The sequence below is a fragment of the Pseudophryne corroboree genome, chromosome 4 (assembly GCF_028390025.1).
Source record: "Pseudophryne corroboree isolate aPseCor3 chromosome 4, aPseCor3.hap2, whole genome shotgun sequence".
Classification (NCBI taxonomy): domain Eukaryota; kingdom Metazoa; phylum Chordata; class Amphibia; order Anura; family Myobatrachidae; genus Pseudophryne; species Pseudophryne corroboree.
Genome location: NC_086447.1, coordinates 470,771,423 through 470,785,601, shown reverse-complemented (window position 1 = coordinate 470,785,601; position 14,179 = coordinate 470,771,423). Strand labels below are relative to the sequence as shown.

The 14,179-nt window shown below is 40.0% G+C and overlaps 1 protein-coding gene across 1 annotated transcript in view; it reads left to right on the top strand.

The window, feature by feature from the left end:
• ASCC3 (activating signal cointegrator 1 complex subunit 3) overlaps positions 1-14,179 on the top strand; it is a 1,202,160-nt gene that overhangs the window by 1,025,396 nt on the left and 162,585 nt on the right. Inside the window, exon 35 of the mRNA XM_063917038.1 lies at positions 6,511-6,622. Within this exon, the coding sequence (XP_063773108.1) occupies positions 6,511-6,622 (112 nt within the window). The remainder of the gene's footprint in view (positions 1-6,510; positions 6,623-14,179) is intronic.

The window sequence follows — 14,179 nt, the reverse complement described above, 5'->3', positions numbered from 1 at the left end:
ACTGTCTTTCTTCCTGGCACTATCTCCCTTTTCTCCTTCCCTCTGTCTCTCCCTGTCTACCTGATACTGTCTCTCTCCCTCCCACTCTCTCTGCCTGGTTCTGTCTCTCCCTACCTCTCTCCCTGACACTATCTCTCTCCCTGGGACTGTCTCACCCTTCCTGATATTGTGTTTCTCCCTGACTCTCTCACTCGTTCTTTCTCCCTTTCTGTCTCTCCCCTTCTCTTTTGCTCTCCCTCCCTGACACTCTCTCTCCATCTGACACCCTCTCTCCTTGATACTCTCTATCTCTCTTCCCCTCTCATCCCTTTTTCTCTTTCTCCCTGACAACCTCTCTTTTGCTCCTTTCTCTCCTTCTCTTATTCCATCTATTTCCATGAAACACTCTCTCCCTCAAACTCTTTCTTGCTCCTCTCTGTACATACCAGGCAATGTAAGTAAGTCTTATTAATAACCTTGGCGGTTTCCAAGTACTCCTGTATGCTTTCCCTTATTATTCCTTCCAATATTTTGCCCTCTATAGATGTCAAACTTACCGGTCTATAGTTACCGGGATGAGTTTTAATTCTCTCTTTAAATATTGGCACTACCTCTGCTATATGCCAGTCCTTTGGTACCATACATGATGTAATTGAATCATAGACAATCAAATATAAAGGCCTTGCTAGTTCTGACTTAAGCTCCTTAAGTACCATTGGGTGAAGTCCATCCGGACCAAGTGATTTATTTATCTTAATTTTGCTTAGTCTCACCTGTACTACTTCCTCATTTAACTAAGTACTTCATAATTGGACATTATCATTGCTTTTGTTGTCCACTAATCTCCCATCTGGTCCTCTCTAGTAAACACTGATGAAAAACATTAATTTAATATTTCTGCTTTATCTTTGTCATTATGAATCAAGACACCCAACTCACTTTTAGTGGTCCTAGATTATCTTTTTTCAACCTTTTACTGTTTATTTACTTTAAAAAAAACAACAATATTTTAGGGTTAGTTTTACTCTCCTTAGCGATTTAGAATTTTCTATTTTAGCTGCTCTGATTTCTTTTTTGCAATTTCTGTTACATTTCTTGTAGTACTGGAATGACCTAACCATTTATAACTTAACCTCCCACAAGAAATAACCTCACTATAGGGATCTATTTACTAAGCCTTGGTTGGGATGTAATAGGGTGTGAGAATCAGGAAGCAAGAGATTTTGTGAGAGTTCTCCTGTTTTTTTTAAAGTGCAAATCATTTACATGGCAAAACCAGGTTGATTTTGCCATGTAAAGGATTGCCACTTTAAAAAAAAAAAGGAGAAAACCCACAAAATCTCTCGATTCCTGAATCTCCCACCCTATTACTTTCCCCCCATTGGAGAGAGATAAAGTACCAACCAATCCGCTCCTGTCATTTTTCAAACACAGCCTGTACAATTGCAGTTAGGAGTTTACTGGCTGGTACTTTATCTTTCCACTTTATCACTCCCCAAAGCTTAGTAAATAGACCTCTGAGTCTGCTGTTAATTGGCACATATTTAGATTCCTTCTCAAATGCCACAATTATGTTCCACAAACAAGTTTAATAGAAGCATAAGTGAATCAGTTGAAAGTGTACTTTGTTGGCGGCTTAGGTGCACCAGTGCAAATCATGGCGTAATTTGTTTTATGCTGGATTTATGTGTTCCTTCTTAATTTTGTGTTTCGTACATTTTCAAAGCAGGATATATAAATGGTTGTTTTTTTTACTGTGTTATTAATAATGCTCAGCATTCAGTAAATGCAACCTAAAATACAAAGCTAAAAACTCTTCAGGAATAAACATTAATTTGAAGCAGTTTCCTTTTGTTCTGTAGAAGACATACAAAATTAATGTTGTGTATTTTTGTAACATTGTTTATATTTTATATAGTTCTGTAATTTTATGGTAGAGGGGCTTGTTATTTTTTTCCCCATTGGAATACTAATAGAAGTTTGACTGTCTAGCCCATGTGCTAGATGCTGTTAGTATAAAACTGCCTTTGACTTTCACATCTCTCAGGGGACGAGTAATTGTTGTGTTCAAACAGCCTGTAATTGTGATCCCGCTGGCTTTCTCAGTACGCTTCTGGCTATTAGAGTCATTAAACAACTCAGCACCTGTTAACAGCATTGTAAATATTCAACCCTGCTTGTATGCTGCTTGAGACCAATATCGAGAAGGCTGGCAGAGCCCAGCTTTATAAATTAGAGCTTCTGACAAGTCAATTATTGTAAAACTGGGTTTCATTGTGAATTAAATGAAATAACATGCTGATAAAAAAATGGTGGGCTGTCTGTTTACTGCATGGACAGAATAATGACTGGATGATTCAATGCAACTAGTATGAAACTTCTTTGTGTTCATTCTTTAGTAATAATTAAACAATTCTTGTATTCACATATATCACTTTAAAAGTAAGTTTCATAGGTTTCTGATCCATTGAAATGTCTAGCTATTGTTATGACCACTATTTGTTTGTTGCCAACACTTAATAGGGAGTCTGTGTTTACGTTATCTGTGCACAAATATTATTTCTGGCGTTCATTTGTGTTACCATTGTGAAGAGATCAGGACAGGGGTGCATTTCCTGTGGTACATGGCCACTTCCAAACACGTAGCAGCCAGGAAAACAGCACACCAATCCATGGTCTTCATGTAATGTAGCCTTGGCTAGTTTTATTGTGCAGTACAAAAACAAAACCTAAAATTAAATCCTAGCCACCTGGGCACTAAGTAAACATCATAGATTCCCTCTCTAATTAGTAGGACTTAATGCCCCTACCACACACACAGGCATATGCACAGTACTTACAGTAAGTAAATCACAGTGTCTCATAAAAGGCCTGCTGCCTATTTCCCTAGGTAGTGAGAGCCAAGCCCTGACAAAGCTTATGGGGTATATGCAATTCCGGGCGAATTGCAGCACTTTTTCGGCCGTTTTTAAATTCGACACAATTCGACCGTCGAATTCCGGCCGGCGGGTGCCAGAATTCGACATATTCAATAAAAAACGGATTCAACAGTCCCGCTGTCGAAAAACGGACCAATTGACGGATTTTGAATCGACTTTTCAGACGGTACAAAAAACGGTAAAAAAAAAAACCCTCCTAAGCATAACCAGCCTCGGGCTCTTTGAGCCGGTCCTGGTTGCAAAAATACGGGGGAGAAAATGACATGGGATCCCCCGTATTTTAACAATCAGCACCGGGCTCTGCGCCTGGTCCTGGTGCAAAAAATACGGGGGACAAAAAGAGTAGGGGTCCCCCGTATTTTTAACACCAGCACCGGGCTCCACTAGCTGGACAGATAATGCCACAGCCGTGGGACACTTATCCCCGAATGCTGACACCCCCTGTGACTCCTGTCACAGAGAGTCCCTTCAGCCAATCAGGGAGCGCCACGTCGTGGCACTCTCCTGATTGGCTATGCGCGTCTGAGCTGTAACCTCACCGCTGACCGCAAAGTTCCCACCATTGAATATAATGGAGGAGCTGTGTGATGCGCTTCTGTCACCTCAGACGCGCACAGGCAATCAAGAGAGTGCCACGACGTGGCGCTCCCTGATTGCCTGAAGGGACCCTCTGTGACAGGAGTCACAGGGGGTGTCAGCATTCGGGGAAAGGGGTCCCATGTGTAAACATGGGACCCCTTTCAGTCCGTGTGGATCGGGTACATGCGTATTTTTATTTTGCCAAGTACGTGGATTACAAATATCACTGGACACTGGATTTAGGTGAGTATAATTTTATTTTCAGGTACACCCCGTGGATTCTACTTGGACAAGTGGACCGAACGTTGTGTCAACATAGGTAAGTATGTGTGTGTGTCGACATGTATGTAATAAAGTTGTACTTTCAAGGTGTGCATGTCCTGTTTTTATTTGGGTATTTTTTTGCAGTAGAAATACAGGTACCAGCGGGCCCGTTTTCCCCCCGCATGCTGGTACTTGTGGTTCTCCAAATACCAGCTTGCGGGGGAGGCTTGCTGGGACTTGTAGTTCTCCTGCAAAAAAACAATATTCTTTCATTTTACTCAAGGCTATCAGCCCCCCATCCGCAGCCCTTGGATGGGGGGGACAGCCTCGGGCTTCACCCCTGGCCCTTGGGTGGCTGGGGGGGGGACCCCTTGATTGAAGGGGTCCCCACTCCTCCAGGGTACCCCGGCTAGGGGTGACTAGTTGGGTATTTAATGCCACGGCCGCAGGGAGCGGTATAAAAGTGTCCCCCGGCTGTGGCATTATCTGTCCAGCTAGTGGAGCCCGGTGCTGGTACAAAAAATACGGGGGACCCCTACGTCTTTTGTCCCCCGTATTTTTTGCACCAGGACCAGGCGCAGAGCCCGGTGCTGGTTGTTAAAATATGGGGGATCCCCTGTCATTTTTTCCCCCGGATTTTGGCAACCAGGACCGGCTCAAAGAGCCCGAGGCTGGTTATGCTTAGGAGGGGGGACCCCACGCATTTTTTTTTCCTTATTTTAACCCATTCCCACCCCTTCCCACTAAAAACCATGCTCTCTATTTTAGTCATTTAAAAAAAAAACTTTTAAAAAATATAAAAATAATACTTGTGTCCCTCTAATAGACAAACCAAGTACATAATCCCTTCTAATATAAATAGATATGCTATTAGCAATAAAAAAAACACACAAAAAACATGTTTTAATTTTTTTTTATTAGATTCCGCCAGCAAAGTGAGGCGGAAGGAAATTGACGATATTACTGTCGAAAAGCACTAAAGTCGAATCGACATTCTTCAATTGAATATACTTTTGTTGAATTGCCGCATTTTTACCACTGCAGACATGTCGAATTTTCAAAATGTCGAATTGCAAAATGTCGAATCTGAAAAGTCTGTTTTTTTGACGAAAAGTATTGTATTGCATTGTCGATTTTTTTTTTTGTGTCGAAAATGACCCGTTTTTCAAAATTTTCGGGAATTCGACCGCAATTGCATATACCCCTATATCAGCCTCTTACATGTGCAGTTACTTAATTAGCCTGCTCTCAGGCGGAAGGCCTAAAAAACAGAAATTGGCTTCACGGATGGAGCCTGCCCTTCTTTCTCACACCCATGCCCCCAGGACCCCTTATCTGGCTTTTAGTAAATTCCCGAACTCTAATCAAGCCTGTTTAACAGAAACAGACATTTCCTGGGGGTTTAAAGTACATAGGCCAGAAACCTAGGACAAACATGTCTCCCGTTAATCACTTTACCAGTGCTTTTTTCACACCATGTATATGCAGCTAGATGAGTAGGTTATCCAATATCGCAGCCAGTACAGGTTGAGTCTCCCATATCCAAAATGCTTGGGACCAGAAATATTTTCATTTTTAATTTTTCTGTATTTTGGAATATTTGTTTACCATAATGAGATATCTTGGAGATGGGACCTGAGTTTAAATACAAAATGCATTTAGTTTTTAAATACATCATCATATACATGTATGAAGATGTTTTTATATAATTTTTGTAATACTTTTGTGCAGGAAATGAAGTTTGTGTACACTGAACCATCAGAAAGCAAAGGTGTCACTATCTCAGTCGCGCTCAAATAATTTTGAATTTCGGATATCGGATTTTCAGATATGGGAGATTCAAACTGTAGCCAGTGTGTGTACAATAGTATAAAACACTTGCAGTCCAATATTGGACATACATATGATAACATCTCAAGAGACCTGTTAAGTATCCTGTCTAAATATACATCTCTATAATACATTATTTGCACTAGTCCTTTAAAACCTAGAATTGAAGTCCTGGGGGATCGGTGTACAGGTAAGTGTGTTTAGCTTTTTAGGGATGCAACTGCAACAGGTCTTAGTGGATCTTGCTTATTATTATCTTCAGGCACTATTCATTAAAACTGACCCAACACATCACATATAGGTGGAGGAATGGCAGGCATATTCATAGGTAAGACTGCCAGCTGCATCTCCTCCATGTCTGAAGCAGGTGCTTTGTGTTCAGATGCCACAGGGTGATCATACTGGAAGAGTGACCTATTTTGCCTTATATATTCTTTTAAGTGCACCCTAACCATTGTGCCTATGAATGATTTTCATGTATTTAAAATCGATGAAAATCGGCCTTTAGTAGAAAGTGATGGCTGCCCACCAGCATGAAGTGGCCAGCCACTTATTGTTGGTGGTTGGATGTTGCAATACACATTGATTCACATCATCAAGCACTCCTCCCCACTGTACTGTTGTACAGTATGCTGCAGCTTTGATCAGCAGGGGCTAAATGACGTGATAATAGCTAAATGCATTTCCCACATGGTTACCCTGGAGGACGCTTTTGAAAAGTTGGCAAGCTTGGTGGTTTGTTCCAGAAATGGCAGTTAAGCAACCAATCTGCATTGTTATCCCAACAGTGTATGGACAGTATATTAAAAATCCAGTATGGGTGTCCCGTATAACATTGATTTTTTTTTGTATGTTTTTGTGATATTTCTTATTTGTACATTGTATTAAGTTTGTATTACTTATCTTCTTAACATTTTAGCTACTACAATTTAGAAGATGTTGGACATGAAACGATGAATAAGTTCCTTTCTAATCTGGTTGAGAAATCACTCATTGACCTGGAATGCTCATACTGCATAGAGATTGGTGAGGTGAGGTTCTCTATTTATCCAGCTTTTACATGTGGAAGCCTGCAGTATAATTCCTGAAGTGTACTTAATATTGAAGAAATATACAAATAAAAATATTTTTTACAAATAACCCCCCCAAAAAAATCTAAAATTGGTATAAGCAGCTGGCTAACATACCACAGCCATTTCTTGCAAGTCTTGCTTTAGGCAGGACAGTCCCAGTTTGAGGGCTTTGTCCTACAGTACCTTCCCAATCTGGGCAACTTTAGAGGTATGTCCTTTTCACTACTACTCAGCATAATATTATTATTTTTTTAGTTTATATCAGGAACCCCAAGGGTCCTGCAGCACTGTACACAATGCATAGAAAAGTATAATACAACCATAACAAGACATAAAGTGCATGCAAAAGTGTAATGCAAACCTATTAGGACAAAAACGTCACATGTAAATACATTTACTGTAACTAGAATACCAGCAATGGCTGAATCTGGACCCCAGTTGATAGGTGCTATAAACAGTTTCAGAGTTACTGATTTCAGAAAGAATACCAAGGTGAAGGAGATGGCCAAGGCATAGGTATTGAAAGGAAAGGAAGAGTACATGAGGGATGAGGGCACTCCTCATGAGATTTTACAATCTATAAAGGAGCAGAGCGGCGGTGAACATGGTGTGCATGCTATGCAATTAATTTTTTCAAGGTAGGGAAGAGGAAAGAGGGCAGTCCAGCACATCAGAAGTGATGCATAATCATGATTCTGTGACTCATGACCACACCGATATGATGCTTGGTCACACCCCTATTTTGTGCAGTGTCAGCACGTGTCCCATTGCCCAACAATAAATGTTGGGAGGTATGCCAAAGCTAATTACAAAAAATATGGATGGATTAAATTATACAGGTTCCCAAAGGGCTAGAAATTAGGGATCTGCCACTTTTATAGTGCCAACCTATACTGTACAGTTAGTAGCAAATGTTGATATACTTGCTCCAAGTTCACAGGAAGGGGAAAATAAACATTGTGTTAGAATTTTAATATGGCCTATATGGTCACTTTTAAGGTTGTTTGTTGCTAAAACAGTATGCTGAGTTGATAGTACCACCTTTATTAGATACTGACATATTGTTGTTGGGACCATCCCTTCTCCAATTTGTTAAAACCCATGCTTTTTTAACTTCTCACCCTGCACGTCAACTTGGGACAAGAACCATTGTAACTTAGATGGGAGCAAGTGCATGGGTGCTTGTTATGCAACATCCACAGTACTGCTATGGGGAGATGAGAGTAATGTTGGGTGGAAGTTATATTTTGGAACATGTCCTAGTCCAATCTGATGCAGGTCAAAAAGATAGTCCTGCAGTCATTTCAGTTGCTGGTTCATCCCCAAGACACTGCTACACTAAAGGTGTGTAATAATGATAGCATTGAAAGCTCTTTTTATTAGTTGTTGCCCTTTACCTATGGCTCTACCTGCTTCTTCCTTGAACCTGAACCGGAAGTATGATCATATATTAAGTAGTGCTGTGCAACAATTCAAGTTTTAGTCGTGATTAATAGCATAATTTTCTGCGATTAATCGTATTGTTATGTGCAAAATTCAATAATGAATTAAAAAGTAGTGTATTGCGCACACACACATAAAGCATGTAAGTGTTCTATAGTGAAAAATTGGATCAACAGCCCTTTGCTTGACCCTGTGCATACAGTATATAAGTAACAAGTCAAAGTCTAGTCCAAGTCCCCTGGATACTTACATTCTGTGAGTATAATATATTATATATATATTTTTTTTATGTATATCCAATTTAAAAAGATCTACAGCAATAATTATTTACAGATGTACTTTATTCATGGATACAAATGAATCAATGACAGGTTAAGCTAATGCCAGACGTTTCTGTACAGCACTGACCCATGTATAACACTGAGCAGTGTACACTACCGGCATGTAACGCGTCACTTACTAAGACCTACAACAGCAGCAGGCATACTGAGGTACAGTCATTGTATAGCACCTTACTTTGTATGATTGCTGTAGTCAGTGAGCCTGTGCTCCGGGTAAGGCTGCCCCCTCAGTGTATATGTGTGGTTACCTAATCCATATGCCTGTGCTGCAGGCGGGCTGCTTAGCTGTCTGTGTCCCACAGATAAAGATGTCGCTTACTGGCTTCCAATTCACAACCCAAGGAGATCATACTACGGAGGAGTGGAGCAGGGCTAAGCACTCGCTGTAATGGAGCAAATTATGGTGATGGACGGAGCTTGTTGATAGAGCGAGGCTACCGATCAACATGCTCAGTGTTGTGGGAGCGGGGACATGAGCGTTTTTGCCGCTGACAGAAGGGGAGTGGACAGGGCTTCAGCGTCACTGCAGGGAGGTGGAGAGGAGCTGCACGTCTTCCCTGATGGCCACCAAGCATTAATGCTCAATAAAATAATTGTCAGCATTAATTAGTAAATGTGTTAACGCGATATTAATGCATTAACTTGCCCAGCCCTAATATTAAGAGATCTTAGATGACATTTACACTTCGTTATATGTGGCTGATGAAGTTAAGAATCTATTGATTAGAGGTGGTAATATACTGTAGATAATTGATTGCAAGACATTACATTTAATGAATTTTAATTACATCTACGATAAGAAAAATTCTCAGTGTTTTTGTGCCCCAAGCCTTCAAGTTTCATGGCAGCCATTCATTCTGCTTGGTTATGAGATTTTACAATGTCTGTGCAGGCTGGTCATATTCATACTTCAGCAGAACAACTTTTGAACATCCCTGCTACTTTGTGCAAGTGACCTCCAGCGTATCAGGCATAGAATGAATCAGGATATGACTCTCTATCTCATGAGGAGGGCAAAGTGATGCCCAATTCAAACTTTGAATTTTTCTCTTAGTTTAAGAATGAGACCAAATATCGGAAGGTGGAGCGCATCTTTAAGTAACTTTTTGTTTTGGCTTTGGCCTCAACAACTGGTTAGTTAAGGCAGTGGACAAATAGATGTTTCTCATCTCTGAAGATTTATTGTCCAATTTCTGAGTTGCCCAGTTTAGTAGAGCAAGATCAGGGCATCCTAGAGTGGATGCAGTTTTGGACGTTGGTCATGTCGGAGCAGAATTTTGGCATTTGCACTTCTACAGTTTGGGCTCAGATCCTAGGACATGCATATGTATTAGAAAAATACTTTTGAATCGCATCTTTTCTTCAGTGTTATTTTATTGGATTCTGACCTGGGTAAGATTAATTTACAGACCGAAAAAGAGGGGTGTGTTAAGAGTTCTTTCTTGGCAGTTAATGCCCCTAGACCTAGGAGTCACTTGTTTCGTCCCCCAAACAATGCAAAGGATCTGTGCTTTCCAGGTCAGCTGTGCATCCCTTGCTTGGTCAGCCACACATCAAATATGCTTATATAGCTCATTGTTTGGTTTCTAAGAAGTCTGACTAACAGTCTGTATGACTGGCGATACTCTGAGCCAGGATTTCTTGTGACCGAATCCAGTCTACTTCTCTTCTGAAATTATCGGAAAGTTTGATTCCACTACAGATGCCTGTTTGAGAAACATCATAAATCCTAAAATATGTCACAGATCTACTGAGCACCCTTCCTAGACAGGTTTTCACAGCAGGTCTTTCAGAGACAGGGCAAACCATCTTGCTTTGCATGAAGTCATTCAGTCTTCACTCTTCTCTGGATGGAGTTTTACTTTAATATTTTTGTGCTGAAACAAAAAGAGTGCTTTTATATCATTCTAAGCATACAGTACAATCTTTGAATACTCACTCTAGGGTTGGCAGATTCAAATGTACTACCTGAGATCTGACATTCACAGCATGGAGAATGGAGAGTTTATATGGTCTGTGGACACCAAAGAATCTTATTTGCACATTCCCATATGTGAAAGATATCATAGCTTTAGAACCATCCTTACCAGTTCACAGTATTTTTGTTTGGTATAGAGACATTTACATGAATGTTCACAAAGTTCATGCCTGTGTGGTCAGCTCTTCTATGGTCCAAGGAGGTGACTATCAACCCGTACCAGAACAATCGTTTAATGAAGACCAGTTAAAAAATTTTGCTTCAGTCACATGTGCTGGACACAGTGCAGATGTTGGAATCCTACAGTTCGATTGTCAAGTACAAGAAAACAAAATTGACCCCTGCACCGTGTATGGATTTCCTTGGCCACTGTTTGCCACCAGGGTTGAATGAGCGTTTTTGCCAGCGGAAATTATCCTTTAGTTACAGGTGCAGTCTTCTCATTCACAAACAGAGGTTTCTTCATTTTTTATGAGACTTTTGAGGAGATAGTTTCAACCTTCAAGGCTGACCTGTATCTGCAGTTTCACTCAAGGCAGTTTAAGGTTAAGCCTTCACTCAAGGCAGTTTTAAAGTCCAGCTTGGTTATATGCACAGATCCTTAATTGAGGACAGCCTTTCAACATTTGGATTTGGATGCTCAGGATGACAGATGCCAACCTTGGTCTTGGGTAGTAGTTATACTTCAAGCTTACTTTCAGGGTTTTTGTATCCTGAAGAAGTTCTACACCTTTGTAAGTAGATGTTATTTTGTGATTTGCGGAGCGAAAAGTTTCAGCCATTTAGTTTGTGTTCATTCCAGGGACATATAAATTAGATTTGCTCTTTCCCTAGGATCTACATTTTCGGAAGTGATCCCTTCTTCTGAAGCCTTTCTGAAGCCTGTGAAAGGTGGAGTCAGCCAGATGTCAACATTATGGCCTCTCTGTTAAACCACAAGGTGCAAAAGTTCTGCATCAGAGTTATGTAACTGAGGACATATGTGATAAATTCCACATGTGGGCAGTGGTAGTTCGGTCACATTTCCTAGAGTGACAATGCTCCTGAGGGTGCCAAAGATAGTAAAATGGGAAGACGTTGCAGTCATCCTGGTTGCTTCAGATTGGCCACACAGTACGTGTTACACAGTAAACTTCAACATGGTGGAGAGTGCATCTTGGAGGCTTCCACCAAGGTCAGACCTGGTAAACCAAGACTCCTTTCTTTACATGAGTTTACAGTGGTGTATTTAATGGGGTGACTTTTTACGAAATTGTCCTCAGACGAAAGTGTACTAAGCAGCAGATAAAAAATACTATCAGGATTGTGGTGGTTGTGTATTCCACTGATTAACTAATCTGAATCCTATTCCAGAACCACGCTTAGACCAGTGGTTCTCAACTCCAACCCTCAAGTACCCCCAACAGATCATACTTTGAGTATTTTTGTCTGTGGAAGCAGAAAGGATAAGAGCAGATTAAAGAAATCCACAAAACATGACCTATTGGGATTATTTGAGGATTGGCATTGGAAACTACTGCTTTAAACCAAATTTTCTCCATCAGAAGTATAAAAAACATCTGATTTACCAAGAGGTGAGTGTTCAACCTGCTTGAAAAGAATGAAGACACCTTTGACAGATGTTTGTGTAAAGAACTGCACAGATCCCTAGGATCTGTCCAGCTTTGTGTATATATTTGTTAAAATGGAAATACCTACTGTAAAAAAATAAAAACCCAAAAACCCATGTAGCATAACCAGTCAGGGATGGTGGCATTTTAACCCTAAGACTGTTATTATAGGGAAGTGAACCCTCAGGGGAAAAAAAGGTGCTCATCCTGACTTTCCTGGTCCTTTGATGTTACAGTTATAATCCGTGTGATAATAAAATTTATATTTTAATTGTCTAGTGTCAAAAAATAATTTGTGGTGTTTGTTTCACCAGTAATCCAACTTTTCAGAACAATAGAAAGCAGGATTCTGTGTGTAGGTTTTTGAAGAAAAAATATATGCACTTGAAATGAAAATGTTTTATTTTTCTTTGAATTTTTTCTGTCTCAATTTAAACCCCTACTATGTGTAGGAAGAATAAGGTAGCCCAATAAGGCCTACTACTTTATAAACTAGACAACCTATCGCATCAAATGAGGATCAAGTATTTGTATTTGGCACAAGATGGTGGAGATATGAGCAGACAGTAATTACTAAGGAGCACATTGTTTGAAAGAGGAGACCCCCCTCTTTCAGGACAGGGTGCACCCATGTGTGTGGGTCAGTATGGGGGAGACAGACCACAATGTGTCCTTCCCCAATTCATTGAAAACTTTTATTTTCCTTAGGACTGAGCGATAACACAGCTGATCACCAGGTGATAGCTGCTATTGGGGCCGCATAATTTGAAAAAGGTGACTCCTCTCTTTCATGTGTGAGCGACCCTACATTTACAGGTGGCTTTCTAGAACACTTAGTGCCCTCCCACCAATATATGGAAAATGTCTATTTTCTGTAGTGCAGTGCATTATTTTCTGGTGACCACAGGTGAGTGTGGCTCAAAAAGCATTATAAGATTAAAATAGCATTCAACAGTAGCTATGTTTAGGAAAAGGCACAAGTTGGAGTGCAGTCCTAACTGAGACTATTTCAGGACTGACATGGGAGACAGTAAAAAGAGAGAGCTTAGGATTTTTACATTCATTTAAGGTACAAATGAAATATGGACCGTTTATGCAGAATAATAAAAATTAGATCAAGATGCTAAACTGCACTGTAGCACAATGCTTCTGTATTAAAATTGATTTCCATAAACCTAAACAAAACTACACTCAGTATATACAGAGAAATCTACCATATTGCATGAACCCCCACATCCTAAAGATAACAGAATACTACATTAAAATGATTGTGCAAACCATACTCTGTATACACACACACACACACACATATATAATTTATTTTCAACCTAGGCAACTATGTATCCTCTGTTTCCATGTTTGCTGTATTTAAAATCCTAAGAATGTAACTATTGTCCAGTGAAACTTGATTGTGCTTCCATTTATATTTGTACAAATTGTAGAAGTGCAGACCCAAATGTATCTGCTTATTTTGTGCACTGTTCCTATTAAATTTAGTGCTTACAGAAACCTACCACTTCTCATAGAAACTAGCCATCTGGGCTATAGTTAGGGAAAGGCTGAACCACTGAGAAGTGCTGTAATAGGGTCATCTGGTTCAGCATGGATAAAGCACGCTTGAATTCTGGGTCACCTCGCTTTGTTCCCAAGCAATCATAGCCCAGTTTGTATAAATTAAGAAACACAGCTCAATAAGCAAACTGGATCACAATACATTGGCAGACTTATGGGAGATACATTGTAGTGTTATATGGTGAATATACCCTCTTTATCTGTTCACTCATCCTTTGTGTTCTATGAGCTGCAGTGTATCACTATTCAGATCTAAAACGTATGCCATACCATATAGTGCGACCAGGCATCTAATATCATTCTGTGTTTGGGTTACTGTACTTTAGTTAGATGTCTACATTTTAATGAGTACATTGTCATCATCTACTATACTAATATATTTAAAATATAGCTGACCAGAAGGAGAATAACATAATTATCTAGCATAAATTATTATTTTCATTCTTTAAATTGCTGTGCTTTAGACATCTCTATGATGATGTGGAGGCGAAGAGGTCATAGTTGTTGTGGGCTATGAATTCCATTGTTTTGCTTTTTTTAAACGTAAATAGCGTCTTCTATAGTGACTCTT